This window comes from Bombina bombina, chromosome 9 (assembly GCF_027579735.1).
Source record: "Bombina bombina isolate aBomBom1 chromosome 9, aBomBom1.pri, whole genome shotgun sequence".
Lineage (NCBI taxonomy): Eukaryota > Metazoa > Chordata > Amphibia > Anura > Bombinatoridae > Bombina > Bombina bombina.
In genome coordinates, this window is record NC_069507.1 from 239,144,267 (window position 1) to 239,158,452 (window position 14,186).

The 14,186-nt window shown below is 38.6% G+C and overlaps 1 protein-coding gene across 2 annotated transcripts in view; it reads right to left on the reverse strand.

Moving 5' to 3' along the window:
* Positions 1-546: 546 nt before the first annotated feature.
* Positions 547-14,186, reverse strand: part of VTI1A (vesicle transport through interaction with t-SNAREs 1A) — an 854,126-nt gene continuing 840,486 nt past the window's right edge. For both annotated transcript variants that reach the window (XM_053692739.1, XM_053692740.1), the window contains exon 8: positions 547-3,707. In XM_053692739.1, coding sequence (XP_053548714.1) covers positions 3,614-3,707 — 94 coding nt within the window. In that variant the 3' untranslated portion in view covers positions 547-3,613. The remainder of the gene's footprint in view (positions 3,708-14,186) is intronic.

The following is a 14,186-nucleotide window of genomic DNA, read 5'->3' on the forward strand; positions in this document are numbered from 1 at the left end:
TTTATTTTTTTATAAATACATTCTGCTGTCTAGGAACCCCCCTTAGCCCTCAACCTCCCTGATTCCCCCCCAAAGAGCTCTCTAACCCTCCCACTATTTCCTGCCATTTTGGGTACTGGCAGCTGTTTTTCAATAAATTGTGCCCGATTTTTTTATCTATATATTTTTTTCTGTAGTGTAGCTGCCCCCCCCCCCCCGGCTCAATACCCTACCCCCTCCCAGATCCCTTTCCCAACACTATTTCCCCCCTCCCTCTGCATCAACAACTCTACACGTCTATTTCTGCAGTGCCCCACTTGTGGGGCATGCAGAAATAGTGCGATCTCGCTCTTTTGAGCGAGATTGCGGCAGAGAGAAGCCCAAGACTGCAATGACGCACAGGGTACGTCGCTGGTCCTTAAGGGCATAAAGGAAGTGTTGTTGTAAGGCAAGACCATAAAAAATTCCACTTGATTGAAAGTGAACACCTGTCAGTCACAATATACCAGCAAGGACAGGTGTATATAGACCAAGTTCCAATAAAATAGATCAGAGCACATCTTGATGTATTTTACACAGTTGTCGTCTAATTTTAATAATTAAAATATAATGACAAACATTGCAAATCTAATAAGAACAACAGAGCTACTAGGACATTTAATGACATAAAATAGCACAATATCATTTACACGGATTTTAGACAAAAGTAATGTTAGGTAAGAAAATCATACACAATTATGCACATTTCTCACGCCCTGATGTTGTTTGGATAGATTATGTTATGTTTAACATTTCTTACTTAATATCCATTTGTGTAACGCATTAGAATATATTTGTTTTATAAATAAAATACAGTAGCCAACCAGAAGTGACTGTAATTACATGAGGCTTTATCTCACCATATGCAGGTTTTATTTAGGAAATGACATACTGGTTAAACAGAATGCTGGTTTTTTAAAGGGACATTAAAGCATTTTTTATATACATTAGACAATTAATTGTATGCAATCTGCATAGAAAATAACAATTTTAAAAGCATTTAAAGGGACATTCCGGCAAAAATTTAAATGCATATAGATGAATTACATCTTTGAATAGAAACATATTTGCAATTACATAGCTAGATATTCTTAGAGCACCAGCATTTTAAATACTGCAGCAGCTCAGAGCACCAGTGGGGCTTGTATCATGTGAGCAATTAACAAATCAAGTGATTACCAGATGATACAAGCACCTTAGGCTCTCTGAGAAAGTGCTGTGTTTAAAATGCTGGTGCACGGTGCATACTTAAATACACTTTTGTAACAGCTGTAGCTTTTACTAGAAACATGTATATTATATTAATTCATGTATATTACAAAATGCCTTTATTCAAAATAGAAATGTATCCATGAGGATTCCAATTTATGCTGGAATGTGTCTTTAAAGTTGCCTTTTAAAGGGACACTAAACCCAAACTTTTTTCTTTCGTGATTCAGATAGAGCATACAATTTTAAGCAACTTTCTAATTTCCTCCTATTATCATTTTTTCTTCGTTCTCTTGCTATCTTTATTTGAAAAAGAAGGCATCTAAGCTAAGGAGCCAGCCAATTTTTGGTTCAGACCCTGGACAGCACTTCTTTATTGGTGGATGAATTTATCCACCAATCAGCAACAACAACCCAGGTTGTTCACTGAAAATGGGCCGGCATCTAAACTTACATTCGTGCTTTTCAAATAAAGATACCAAGAGAATGAAGAACATTTGACAATAGGAGTAAATTAGAAAGTCGCTTAAAATTGCTTCCTCTATCTGAATCACGAAAGAAAAAAAATTGGGGTTCAGTGTCCCTTTAATGTAAAGCTTAAGAGCGGGCCCATTTTTGGTTTAGAACCTGGGTTACCCTTGCTCATTGGTTTGCTAAATGTAGCCACCAATAAGCAAGCACTATCCAGGGTGCTGAACCTAAAATGGGCTGGCTACTAAGCTTTAAATTTCTGCTTTTTAAATAAAGATAGCAGGAGAACAAAGAAAAATTGATAGTATGAGTAAATTAGAAAGTTGCGTAAAATTGCTGCTCTATCTGAATCATGAAAGAAAAAAATGTGGGTTTTGTGTCCCTTTAAAGGCTGATTTGCAATTCGGGGACATACTCTTAAGAGACACGATTTTCAAAATAAAAACTTAAAAGCTTCGCCTAGAGCACGGCATTTAAAAGTTTTCAATTAACTACTGTTATCAAATGTATTTTGTTCTCTTAGCATCCCTTATAGAAAAGCATACCTAGAAAGCTGTGCACATATCTTAAAGGGACATTAAACACTGAGATGGTAATATAATATGAAAAATTGTATATAATAAAACAACTCTGCAATATACTTTCATTATTTATTTTGTCCTCTTTGCCTGTAATTCCATTCTGAAATTGTGAGCTTTTCAGTTCCTGTTAGAAATAGAAGTGCATAACACTGTTAAATCCAGCACAACCATTGGCTGCACACTCTAATGACCTATTTATAACTGTCCCTAATTGGCCACAGCAGAGAAGGTAACACAAGTTACAACATGGTAGCTCCCAGTGTTTTATAGACACTAAAACTTGACACTTATTTTGTCACTTTTTAAACAGCTAATGAAACTTTAAAAAATACATCTACATGTTAGTCATGGACTAATCTTTTCTTTGAATGCATCATTCTATCTAGCATGTATTTAGTGTTTAATGTCCCTTTAAGCACCAGCAGTGTTTGCAGCTATATTTGTAACTATGTTGTACACCGTAGCATACACTACATTGTTTGTAGATCGTTACAAACACTGCTGAGATATAGTATTCTACACACGTGAACACTCCTGAGCCTACCTAAGTATGCTCTTCAACAAAGGATACTAAAGCACAAAGTAAATATCATAATAAATTGGAAACGTGTTTAAAACTGCATGCTCTGTCTGAATCATGAAAGTTTCATTTTGACTTCCAAATCATCAGGTTTACGTATCTCCTGCTGTGGCCAGTAAGGTACACATATAAATAAACTGCTTTTATCAATCACTATGTAGAATGTTGCAGGGTCTGGGTTCTGGACAAACAGGATGCACTTTTTTAAGTTAAATTACAAGAAACGTTTGTAAAATAACCAATAAAATGAATACAAAGGTATTTCTCCTATGTATAAATAAACATGTTATAGGCATTTCAGTACCGAGTATAACATCGCTCTAACACTATTGGCTGTAGGATAAAGCTACAAAGACTTCCACAGTAATGCTTGCTGTCCTCTCTGTCAGCTAAGGGGTTAAACTATATTCTTTATAAAATGAATATTCAGGGCACAAAGAGTGCACCAACACACGGATTAACCAGTCACTCCGTTTTCAATATCATGTAAAATATATAAACTACCCAACAAAAACACCAGTATCATAAAGAGTCAGAATAAAATATACAACGTCACATAGAGGTAAACAAGTATTAATGTTCCAAAGGGACACTTTACTGTTGCACAGGTCCCGAGCATCGTTCTGCAGCTGAGAGGAGGTTATGGGGCTGAGATCAGGGCTGTGTCAGTGCAGGACAATGATTCATGTGAACACTTTGTCTTAATTACTCAGTACACACACAGGATGGTTTCTTGTTGCGAAGACGGCTCGAATCAGTGTCCCCGAAAAGAAAAATAAATTGCCAGGACAATGGTAAAGAAAATAATGATTGCCAGGATGACGAGTAAAACCCGGTTCTGGATGATCCTAGAGAATAAAAACATAAAAAGGATGTTAGTTGAAGTTTTTATATTTTGAAAACATCACATTTTTAGATAATAAAAAGCATCAGACAGCAGATATTGTTATGAAGATCACTGAAGTACATATTTAGAAACAACTCACTTAGTTGCACACATTGATATATGTTCATTTATATGATTATGCTGAATTCCAGCAAATTTCCTTAATATTCTTCTCCAAAAGGACTTCAGGTGGGTACAAATACAAGAAGGGAAAATTACAGTGTGGGCGTCTGGTAACTAAAGAACCAATCACTGTAAATGAGAAGCAAAATGTCAGTTTTTCTGTGAGCTAAATGTGTACACTGTCCTTTTAAATAGACATTAAAGGGATAGTCTAGTCAAAATAAAACTTTCATGATTCAGATAGAGCATGCCATTTTAAGCAACTTTCTAATTTACTCCTATTATCAATTTTCCTTCGATCTCTTGGTATCTTTATATAAATGTAAGCTTAGGAGCGGGTCCATTTTTAGTTCAGCACCTGGGTAGTGCTTGCTGATTGGTGGCTACATTTAGACACCAATCAGAAAGCGCTACCCAGGTGCTGAACCAAGTGGGCCGGCTCCTATGCTTACATTACTGTTTTTCAAATAAAGATACCAAGAAAACGAAGAAAAAATTATAATAGGAGTAAATTAGAAAGTTGCTTAAAAATATAAATTATGCTTACCTGATAATTTCCTTTCCATCTGTATGAGGAGAGTCCACGGCTTCATTCCTTACTTCTGGGAAATACAGAACCTGGCCACCAGGAGGAGGCAAAGACACCCCAGCCAAAGGCTTAAATACCTCCCCCACTCCCCTCATCTCCCAGTCATTCTGCAGAGGGAACAAGGAACAGTAGGAGAAATATCAGGGTATAAATGGTGCCAGAAGAACAAAAAAATTTGGTCTGCTCAATGGAGAAAACGGGCAGGGGCCGTGGACTCTCCTCATACAGATGGAAAGGAAATTATCATGTAAGCATAATTTATGTTTTCCATCTTAATATGGGGAGAGTCCACGGCTTCATTCCATACTTGTGGGAAAACAAATACCCAAGCTCTAGAGGACACTGAATGAAAACGGGAGGGTAAAAGAGAGGCGGACCCTATTCTGAGGGCACCATAGCCTGTAAAACCTTTCTCTCAAAAGCTGCTTCAGCCGAAGCAAAAACGTCAAATTTGTAAAACTTTGAAAAAGTATGTAAGGAGGACCAGGTAGCTGCCCTACAAATGTGCTCCATAGAGGCCTCATTCTTGAAGGCCCAAGATGAAGCCACGGCTCTAGTAGAATGAGCCGCAATCCTCTGAGGAGGCTTATGTCCCGCAGTCTCATATGCTAAGCGAATAATGCTCTTTAACCAAAAAGATAGGGAAGTGAAAGAAGCCTTCTGCCCTCTATGCTTCCCAGAATAGACAACAAACGACAACAAAGTCTGTCTAAAATCCTTCGTAGCCTGGAGATAAGAATTTCAAGGCCCGAACTACATCCAAATTATGACGTTATCGTTCCTTCGAAGAAGGAGGATCAGGACACAAGGAAGGAACCATAATCTCCTGATTGATGTTGCGATCAGACACAACCTTAGGGAGAAAACCCAACCCAGTGCGAAGAACAGCCTTATGAGCATGAAAGACTAGGTAAGGAGGCTCACATTGCCATCTCAGAGACTCTGCGTGCCAAAGCAATAGCCAGTAGAAAAAGAACCTTCCAAGACAGTAATTTGAGTCTATGCATTCAGTTGACATTAAATAGCTGCAAAACCTTAAGCTCCAAGGAGGAGCGGTAGGTCTAAACACAGGCCTGATTCTAGACAGAGCCTGAACAAAAGACTGTAAAAGACTGACAGGAAGCTCAGTGAGCCTCTTGTGCAATAACACAGATAGAGCCGAAATCTGTCCCTTTAAGGAACTGGCGGCAAGTCCCTTCTCCAAACCATCTTGGAGAAAGGAAAGAACTCTGGATACCTTGACCTTGTGCCAGGGGAATCCATGCTCTTCACACCAGAATAAGTAGGTCTTCCACACCTTATGATAGCTGCGACGGGTGATCGGCTTTCTAGCTGAATGAGAGTATCAATCACCCTCTCAGAAAAACCTCTTTTGGCTAGGACTAAGCGTTCAATCAGCCTCAGAGAATCTAGATTCTGATGAACAAAAGGACCCTGATCCAGTAGATCTTTGCGACAGGGTAACCTCCATTGAGAAGGAGATGAGGACATCCCCTCTAGGTCCGCAAACCACATCCTTTGTGGCCACGATAGAGCAATTAGAATAGCCGAAGCCTGCTCCTGCTTGATGCGGGCCACTGCCCGAGGGAGAAGAGGTAACAGTAGAAAAATTTAAACTAAATTGAACCTCCAAGGCACTGTTAATGCATCTATCAGCTCTGCCTGGGGATCCCTGGACCACGACCCGTATCTGGGTATGCTTGGTATTGAGTCGGTACGCCATGAGATCTATCTCCGGCATCCCCCATCTGTTGCAAATCTCTGCAAACACCTCGTAATGGAGAGACCCTTCCCCCGGATGAAAGGATCGTCTGCTGAGGAAATCCGCTTACCAGTAGTCCACACCCGGAATGTGGATCGCTGACAGCGAGCAGTTGTGGACCTCCGCCCATTCCAGAATCCGAGATACTTCCCTCATTGCTAGGGAGCTCCTCGTTCCCCACTGATGGTTGATGTAAGCCACCTAGGTTATGTTGTCTGATTGGAATCTGATAGACTGGGACGGACCCAGAAGAGGCCAACCCTTCAAAGCGCTGAAGATCGCTCAAAGTTCAAAAATGTTGATCAGGAGGAGAGATTCCTCTCGAGTCCACAGGCCCTGTGCCTTCCTGGCACATAAATAGCTCCCCAACCTGATAGACTTGCGTCCGTTGTCACAATCTCCCAGGATGGTCTCAAGAAGGATGTCCCTTGGGACAGGAGCTCTGGATTCTCTCGACCGGTTGACCAGAGAAATCTGCTGTGAAAGATCTGAGTGGTCACCGTTCCATTGTCTCAGCATGCACAGCTGGAGAGGTCTGAGATGGAACCTGGCGAATGGGACGATATCCATTATCGTACCCAGTAATTCCACCATGGTACTGGGAACCAGAGAACTCTTTTCTAAGAGTTTCTTCCATCCATGGGATCGAAGAAGAAGTAGAAGAGCTCTTGAATGGTCTGGACTAGGATGTCATCTAAGTTGGGCGCTACTGCAATACCTCTGGATCTCGCTACCGCAAACAGAGCCCCAAGAACCTTTGTAAAGACTCTTGGGGCAGTAGCCAGACCAAAAGGAAGAGCAACAAACTGGAAGTGTTGATCCAGAAAAGCGAATCTTAAGAACCTGAAGTGATCCTTGTGTAGTGGCACATGAAGGTAAGCATCCTTCAAGTCTATCATAGTCATGAACTGTTCCTCTTGAACTAAGGGCAGAATAGACCTTATCGTTTCCATCTTGAACAATGGGACCAATAGGAACTTGTTTAAGCACTTGAGTTCCAGAATCAGGCGAAACGTACCCTCCTTCTTTGGGACCACAAAAAGGTTTGAGTAGTACCCCAGACATCTCTCTGCTATAGGTAACCAGCACAATAACTCCCAGGGAGGATCCCTCACGCACCCTAGAAAAGCTTCTAGTTTTTCTGGTCTTGAAGACAGGTTTGATAAGAGGAATCTGCCCCTGGGTGAATGAGATTTAAAACCTATCCTGTAACCCTGAGAGATGACCTCCAGAACCCAAGGGTCTTGCATGTCCCCCAGCCAAGCCTCCACAAAGAGAGATAGTCTGCCCCCAACATGATTCAGCGACGGATCGGGGGCTGCCCCTTCATGACGATTTTGTTTCAGCAGACTTCTTGATCTGCTTGGACTTATTCCAAGATTAAGATGGTTTCCAAGTTCCCTTGGACTGTTCAGGCTTCGCAGAGGGCTGTTGGCGTTGGGATTTATCCGAATGAAAGGGACAAAAATTAGGACCCTGTCCTTTAGGTTTATTCTTCTTATCCTGCGGTAGAAAGGCACCTTTGCCCCCAGTGACCAGATATGATTGAGTCCAGGCCTGGACCAAAAAGAATCTTCCCTTTATATGGAAGGGAAAGTAATCTAGATTTTGAAGTCATGTCCGCAGACCAAGACTTTAGCCAGAGTGCCCTACGGGATAGAAAAGAAAACCCAGATGTCTTGGCATTCAGGCGAATAATCTGCATGTTTGCATCACAGATAACAGAATTTGCTACCCTCAAGGCCTTAATTCTCTCCTGGATCTCGTCGAGTGGAGTTTCCACCTCGATCATCTCCGATAGAGAGTCGCACCAATAGATAGCGGCTCCAGCCACCGCAGCAGGCTGAAACAAATATCCCGTGTGCTGAAACATCTTCCTTAACAGGGTTTCTAGCTTCTTATCCATGGGCTCTTAAATGACAAACTATCCTCAAGCGGGATAGTAGTCCTCAAGCGGGATAGTAGTGCGCTTAGCAAGCATGGAGATAGCTCCATCCACCTTAGGGACAGACCCCCACAACTCTAATTGAGAGTCTGGAACCGGGAATAATTTCTTAAAGGAAGAAGAAGGGGAAAAAGAAGAAGGGGAAAAAGAAGATCTCCCTGCATCTCTAGACCCTAACATTCACCAATGCTCTCACTGAGAGGCTGACAAGACTACTTACAATTTCAGTCCCATCCCGAAGAGTACTACACTCCATAAGAGACTACTCCAAATCTTCCGACACTTCTCTGCCATCCTCCTGTGACGAAAGGCAAAGAATGACTGGGGTGTCTTTGCCTTCTCCTGGTGGCCAGGTTCTGTATTTCCCACAAGTAAGGAATGAAGCCATGGACTCTCCTTATATTAAGATGGAAATTGCATGCTCTATCTGAATAATTAAAGCTTAAAGGGACAGTATACACTCATTTTCATATAACTGCATGTAATAGACACTACTATAAAGAATAAGATGCACAGATACCAATATAAAAATCCTGTATAAAACTGTTTATAAACTTACTTAGAAGCTTTCAGTTTAGCTTTGTTGAAAAGGTAGTAGGAAAGCCCACTGCAAGTGGGAAATAAGACACTCCCCCCTCCCCCTTATTTTGCATATGAAAAGACCCTTTACACAAACAGGAGCAAGCTGGAGAAGGTAGCTGACGGTATTCACATAAAACTTTGGGGCTTGGTTAGGAGTCTGAAAATCTGAGCAATGTTATTTAAAAATAAGCAAAACTAAACTTTTTTTTTTTTTTTTAAAAACTTCATGGGCTATATAAATAGATAATCTACAAAACATTTATGCAAAGACAAAATGAGTGTATAATGTCCCTTTAATTTTGACTAAACTATTCCTTTAGTCATTTTTTTGTATATGTATCAGAAATTAAACATGAATCTGCATATGACTGTGCTGCATGTTGGAGGGTCAGGGTTTTAAATTGTGTGGAATGCGCTTCTCTGGAGCAGAGGAAAAACTACAATTATCAAACAAACAACAGGAAGAAGGCAAAATAAAAAAAGTGCTTTGCAAAGTTGTTTTATTGCACATAGTCCCATTATTATTTTTTTATGGGGAGTGTATGATACAAGGTTGCTGATATACATTTAAAACAGTGCACAGTTTTTATGTGTCCAAAATAGGGGGGGTTCACATAATACACATGCTGTGGAATCCCTTTACAAGTATCATTTTTCCTTACAGCGGGGAAACACATAAGCTCAGCTGAAGTGACCTCTACTAGATATCTAAACAGCTCATAGAAAAAAGTGTAAACAAGGAAACAAATCACACAGAGCGTTTGCACAGTAGAAACCGCAGGGTTTACGTTAAAAGCCAAAGGACAGAATTGCACTGCATCAAGCGTGGCCGATGCACATTTTACTATAGACAGTCTGCAACAACTAATCTCTGATGGCAAAGAAATGGATTTAAATTCTCAGCCTGACAATTTCATCATTATTTCTATCATTAGATATAAAGGGCCGGATTCTCCAAATCTCTGTGCTCAGGTTAGATTATCGTTAAAGGGACACTAAACCCAATTTTTTTCTTTCATGATTCAGATAGAGCATGAGATTTTAAGCAACTTTCTTTGTTATCATCCTATTTTGATTTGAAAAAGCAGTACTGTAAGCTTTAGAGACAACCCATTTTTGTTCAGCACCTGGGTAGCACCTAAATGTAGCAAACCAATTAGCAAGCGCTACCCAGGTGCTGAACTAAAAATGGGCCGGCTCCTAACCTTTCATTAATGCTTTTTCAAATCAAGATAACATGAGAACAAAGAAGAATTGATAATAGGAGTAAATTAGAAAGTTGCATGCTCTGTCTATCAGAATCATGAAAGAAAAAATTTGGGGTTAGTATCCCTTTAAAATATAAAGTAATACAAGGTCCTTCAATGGATTCTGGAAAGGTAAATTTTACCCTGAGAGCTGTGTATTTCGCTAAGGGGTGTCCCCTAAATTTCTTTATGTAAAGAGTCATATTACAAGAAACAAATGCTCAATAAAATAAAAACAGTTTAAAAAGGGTATTAAAAATATAACCTAAAGGATGTAATTAAAGGGACACAAACCCCAATTTTTTTCTTTCATGGTTCAGACAGAGCACGTAATTTTGAAGCAACTTTTTAATTTACTCCTATTATAACTTTTTTTTCTTTCTCTTGCTATCTTTATTTGAAAACGCAGGAATGTGAGCTTAGGACCCGGCCCATTTTTGGTTCAGCACCTGGGTAGCGCTTGCTGATTGGTGGGTACTTTTGCTGAATCATGAAAGAAATCATTTTTAGTGTCCCTTTAAAGTACATCTTAAAATCTGTATTGATAATATGCATTAATTCAGTGGAAGGAATATATAAATTATGCAGTACATTCCTTATTTACAGTATGCAGTAACAAAATCTATAAAAATTTACAAAGTAAAAACTGAATTTAATGTAGGATGTAATTTCAAAAAATGAATTTAAAATTGGGCTAAAATGTACGAAAGTTCAAAGCGTATTTTATTTTGCTAATATAAAATGAGTCTGACAGTCTGGGTATATCTAAAGCTCTTCCTCTATGGTCACATCGTAAGGCTGTATTTTAGCTCGCCAAATGTATGCTGGTGAGTTTGTCTCAAAATATGCAAAGCGTTTAATTGTGCTGACAGAAAAAGACTTGTATATGAAACTAAACGCAAATGAGCGTGATCTGTCCCTGAGAGAGTCGGCCTGATATAAAACTTCATAGCAGTAAATGTTTAAAGATGATCTGTATATTATACCTACATTTATACTGGTGCGGAATCTGTTGGCGCTCTACAAATGAATCTAATGATTGTTCTAATAGCAGCAACAGGCCATATTGGTTCTCTTAATAGATAAATAATCCTTTATAAGTAAAAAAAAAAAGCTTCTAGTAGAACTGTTTCAGTAGCATACGCACATATGCTACGTGTGAGCATCAGGATTGAAACGTCTGCTCAGAGAGCTTGCAGTGGGTGTGTATTGAATGAGTGAAGACTTAACTTGTGTTATACAAGCAACTGCTAACTCGCTGAGAGGCGCACTCACAGGATATCTGCATATTCTGCTGAAAAACAGTAACAACTTTTACTAGAAGTATTTTTGCGAATGGAAGTATATTGCAAATATGTGTTTATTTAAAATGTAAATGTACCCATGAACATTTCACTTATTTTACCTTGGGTGTAAAATGTTTAATTCTTCAAAATATTGTACAATAGAAAAGAATATTAACCATATAAAGGATACAAGAATGAACACATTTTCACCAAATAAAGACATATATCAAACTAACATTTACAACAAAAAAAATACATACACGAAGAAGGGACCTTTGGGTCAAGAGCCTTCGAAACGCGTAAGGATCCTTTTACAGAACGGCTTATTATACTGGATTCCCAAGTGAACTGTTATAACGGTGCAAAGGGATGTTCGCAGTTACCAGCTGGACTGGTTTTTATTGCTACACATTACCTCATATGTATTGAGGGTATATATTTGAGAGGAGTTGAGGAGGAGTCTACCATTCCCCAATTGAACCGAAGCAAGTACAGACCGGAAGATCCAATCACCCTCTGGTGACCCCCCAGTACCCCCTCTTACCTCATAAGATTGAGGTTGAAGAATGTAAGTAGGAACCCCGACGGGGATTTACGGTTCTCTCCACAACACTCTTCACTGGATGTTTTAATTTAACTCACAATTGTACTGAGGACATATTAATATTATTTGTACGTTTTGGACTTTAATTTAGAGGGAAGAAATACCCTTATTCTGTGTTGAATACCTTTTTTCTGCAATTATCTTTTAGAAGGTGGGAAGGTATTGTTCTGACACTCCAAATAGGGTGTCTCTATACAATTAGAGCATTGTTTTTCACAATTTGTATGAAATACTCTACACCTGTAATAAGACCTACTTTCACTATCTCTCAACTGCTCTATATATACAGTTGAATACAACAGGATAGTGTGTTATTTCATTTTTTAATGATTACTACTAGGTTTTTATCACTTAGCGCTGCTCCAACACTATCTCTTTTTTAATTACACATATATATATATATATATATATATATATATATATACACACAGTATATATACAGTATATATATATATATATATATATATATATATATATATATACACACACACATACACACAGTATATATACAGTATATATATATATATATACACACACATATATATATACATATATATACACAGACATACACATATATATATAAACACACACAGCCGTTTTTTTAAAATTTCCTACTAATGTTGACATGAGTTATCTAAACATGCTTAGTTCCCCTAACTGCCACAAATCCCAGAGGTGAGTGAATGTATGGTAGCTGCCACTTGAGACACGCGCTGTCCCTGATGACACTAAAAGGTTCGTCTCTCTATCCTCAATGACAGGTTACAAAACGATCACATTTGCTGACATGTCTTCCGCAAAACTGCTTTAGTGTTTATGTCCATGCTCCCAGCAGGAGATGAATGGCCTGCTTTGTCCCCATTTATCACTAAATGCTGAACTAAGATCTGTCTCCTTTTTCTCTCCTTCTCCCTGGACAAACAAAGGCTCTTCCAAAGTGCTCATTCTGCAGCGATGACAGCTGATAGATGGGCAGTAATGCTGGGGCTGTGCTAATTAACATATATGGGAGCTGCAATTCAAGGGGTTTTTGTGGTTCAACAACACTTTCTCAAACATTGCTAATAGCGTTTTACAGGTTAACTTCTTCCTTGCCAGGCAAATTTAGTTGAATAAGGTTTAAAACAAATTGGATGCAATTTTATTAATGTAACACATGCACTGTTGGCTACTTAGATAGGTTATCACTTGCTAATGACATTTTTTCATTTAAATCACTTTTAACCTTATTTTAGCCAGAGATAACGGTCTGTTCATCTTTTGCAAGGCTGAAAAACTGCTCTGATTTGCAATTATCACGGTCAATTTACATGTTTAGTTGTAAGATGTACAGAGGCTAAATTCAATTACAAAATTGTACAAAATGACAGCTTTTTGTGTTTTTCACTGGCCTAGAATCAATAAAGCTGAGTGCTCACTTGGACAGTGAACTAGCAACTCCTGGGGAACCGCAAAGATTTAACATGGCAGCTCCCAGCTAAAAACTCTGAAGCAGCTGCAAAACACAATGTGGTGTAGTTAACGTAGTTTAACTTGTATTTGCTTCTACTTTTGTATTTATTCTGTATTCTACTAGTTTACACAATTCTATCTTTTATTTCAAACATGCCCAAGAAATAAGCTTGATCAGTGCACTCACTATGGGGTGTGTTTTCTAAATTATAAAACGACATTAGGCACAAATTTTAAAGGGACATTAAACCAAACATTTTTCTTTCATGATTCAGACAGAGAATACCATTTTAAACAACTTTGCAATTTACTTCTATTATCTAATTTGCTTCATTCGCTTGATATTATTTCCTGAAAAGCATATCTAGATAGGCTCGGTAGCTTCTGATTGGTGGCTGCACATAGATGACTCATGTGATTGGCTCACACGTGTGCATTGCTATTTCTTTAACAAAAGATATCTAAAGAATAAAGCAAATTAGATAATAGAAGTAAATTGGAATGTTATTTAAAATTGTATTCTCTGTCGAAGTTATGAAATAAAAATGTTGGGTTTAACGGCCCTTTAATTTTCTTTCATAATTCAGATAGAGAATACAATTTTTAAAAAGTTTCCAATTTACTTCTATTATCAAATTTATTTAATTCCCATGTTATTCTTTGTTAAAGAGATACCTAGGTAGGTAGCGTGCACATGCCTGAAGCACTACATGACAGGAAATAGTGCTGCCATCTAGCGCCCCTGCTAATGTATAACATTGTTGCAAAACTGCTGCTATATAGTGCTGCAGACATGTGCACACTCTTGAGCTTACATTTCTGCTTTTCAACAAATGATAACAAGAAAACAA